The sequence below is a fragment of the Triticum aestivum genome, chromosome 2A (genome assembly GCF_018294505.1).
Source record: "Triticum aestivum cultivar Chinese Spring chromosome 2A, IWGSC CS RefSeq v2.1, whole genome shotgun sequence".
Classification (NCBI taxonomy): Eukaryota; Viridiplantae; Streptophyta; class Magnoliopsida; order Poales; family Poaceae; genus Triticum; species Triticum aestivum.
Window position 1 is genome coordinate 742,393,740 of NC_057797.1, and position 2,004 is coordinate 742,395,743.

Sequence of the window (2,004 nt, forward strand, 5' to 3'; positions counted from 1 at the left end):
CGGTGGCTACCCGGGCCACGGTGGAGGAGGTGGCGGTGGCTACCCGGGCCACGGTGAAGGAGGCGGTGGCGGCTACCCAGGCGGTGGTGGTGGTGGCGGCGGCGGCTACCCCGGACACGGCGGTGGCGGCGGCGGTGGCTACCCCGGACACGGCGGACGCGGCGGCGGCAGTGGATGTCAATGGGGCTGCTGCGGTAACGGGTACCATGGGTGCCGCTGCTGTGCGCGCGCGGACGAGGTCCCGGAGCCCATGTACCGCGCGGAGGTCCGCAACTGAGCACACGAGGTGCAGCCATACGTAACGTACCTACGCGTGTGTGCAACTCGTGACGTTGCTCTGCGCACGTATAGTAAGTTGCTGGTAAATATGGTCTCTGATAAATAAACTGCGTACGTATACCGGTATACGTACGAGAGCCCGTTTGCACTTTGCACAGTGATCTTGGAGAACACACCCCTCTGTGTTCTTGTATGTATTAATACCCCACTCTATATGTGTTCTCCGTGTACTGTATGTATCAATTTCCATGTTTACTGTTATGGGAATATGTTGTTGTGGGATAAAATCACAGAGGAATATTGCCAAAGTTCTACACTGTGCACTTAATTCCTTCTGCATGCCGTATTTCAATGCTGCAAAGAAAATAGAGGAAAATAACTGACAAAGAAATAACGACTTGTTATAGAGATATTGTTGGCCGGCCACAAAAGGAATTCACCTACCCATGCATTTTTGCGGTACAGTCACTACTCTTCCATTGCGCAAAAACAGGCCACTCGGACTAAAACTCAAAATGGCAATGGAGTATCACCAAAGCACAAGCTTGTATGTCACCGTCACTATCCTCATCCTTGGTGGCGGAGAAATCTTTCATTTGATAATATGCTGCTGAAATGTAACATATTCAACTCAAGTAGTAAAGGAAAACGGAAATGAATGAAACAGAGTTTTGTCATCTTTTCTTAGTGGAAACGTCTACAACTATATATGGAAATTTGGGAAGCAGATATTGCCGAAAACGAATACTAAGTTAATTATATGTTGCGAACATGAATACGAAAGTAAAAGGTTGCTTGAACTAAAAAAACATCTAGAGCATACAGAAAAACACAACCTTACCTGGTGTAGTTTAATTGAGCATATTAAACGGTTCCCCTTGTCTAACTCCTCTGGCATCCCTGTTTGGGCCCTAGAATCTAAAGGGGTTTATTCAGTTAAATTTCTTTAACATGCTATCAATTTTGGAGGAGTGAGGTCAGCGATTGGGGATAGCCTTTGGAAAGTACTATGTCCCCAAACAAATCCATGTCTTCTTATGGCTTTGTGTATATAACAAAGTCCTGACTAGGGATAACCCGGCTAAACTCAGGAATCTTGAAGATATATCTTGCCTTTTCTATAATGAGAATGAATCAGTCCATCATCTTTTCTTTGAGTGTGTGGTTGCAGATCATGTAGGGAGGCTAGTTGCTGATTTTTTTTTCAGAATGCTCAAATCAAAAGTTTTGCTGACATTTATGCCTTGTGGCGGTTACACAAATCTAAACATGTGATTAATATGATCGTTGCTGCCTCCTTGTGGAACATTTGGAGACCGAGGAATGATTTCTGTTTCCAGGGACGTACTTGGAGGGGCATGGGCTGCGTGTTTGTGAAGCTTCACGGTTTTCTTCATCAATGGGTGGTTCTCTGCGACGCCACTCAAACGACGCTCCTAAAGCAATTCATCCTCGCATTGGACATGCATCGTGGGGAGCTACTTCGCATAGCCTGGGAGTGACTCTCCCCCTTACTGAATCTTTCGAGCAGTAGTCTGTTGATTTGCTATTCGGTAGGGGTGATGTAATAATAAAAGGTAAGAATACTAGTATAGAGTGGCTGAACTCTGAGGCTGTTGTGTGCTGTTGTTTGGGCAGGAGTGGTGTTTTTAAGTTTGTAAGGATTGTTGCCCGGATCTGGCTTGTCGGTTCTGTCTGCCTCATCAATAAAAATGGGGCGGCCGG

At 46.3% G+C, this 2,004-nt stretch overlaps 1 protein-coding gene across 2 annotated transcripts in view; it reads left to right on the forward strand.

Moving 5' to 3' along the window:
• The window catches only part of LOC123190776 (glycine-rich cell wall structural protein), a 1,478-nt gene extending 912 nt beyond the window's left edge, over nt 1–566 (forward strand). For both annotated transcript variants that reach the window (XM_044603490.1, XM_044603491.1), the window contains exon 3: nt 1–566. In XM_044603490.1, the coding sequence (XP_044459425.1) occupies nt 1–277 (277 nt within the window). In that variant the 3' untranslated portion in view covers nt 278–566.
• Nucleotides 567–2,004: the final 1,438 nt, after the last annotated feature.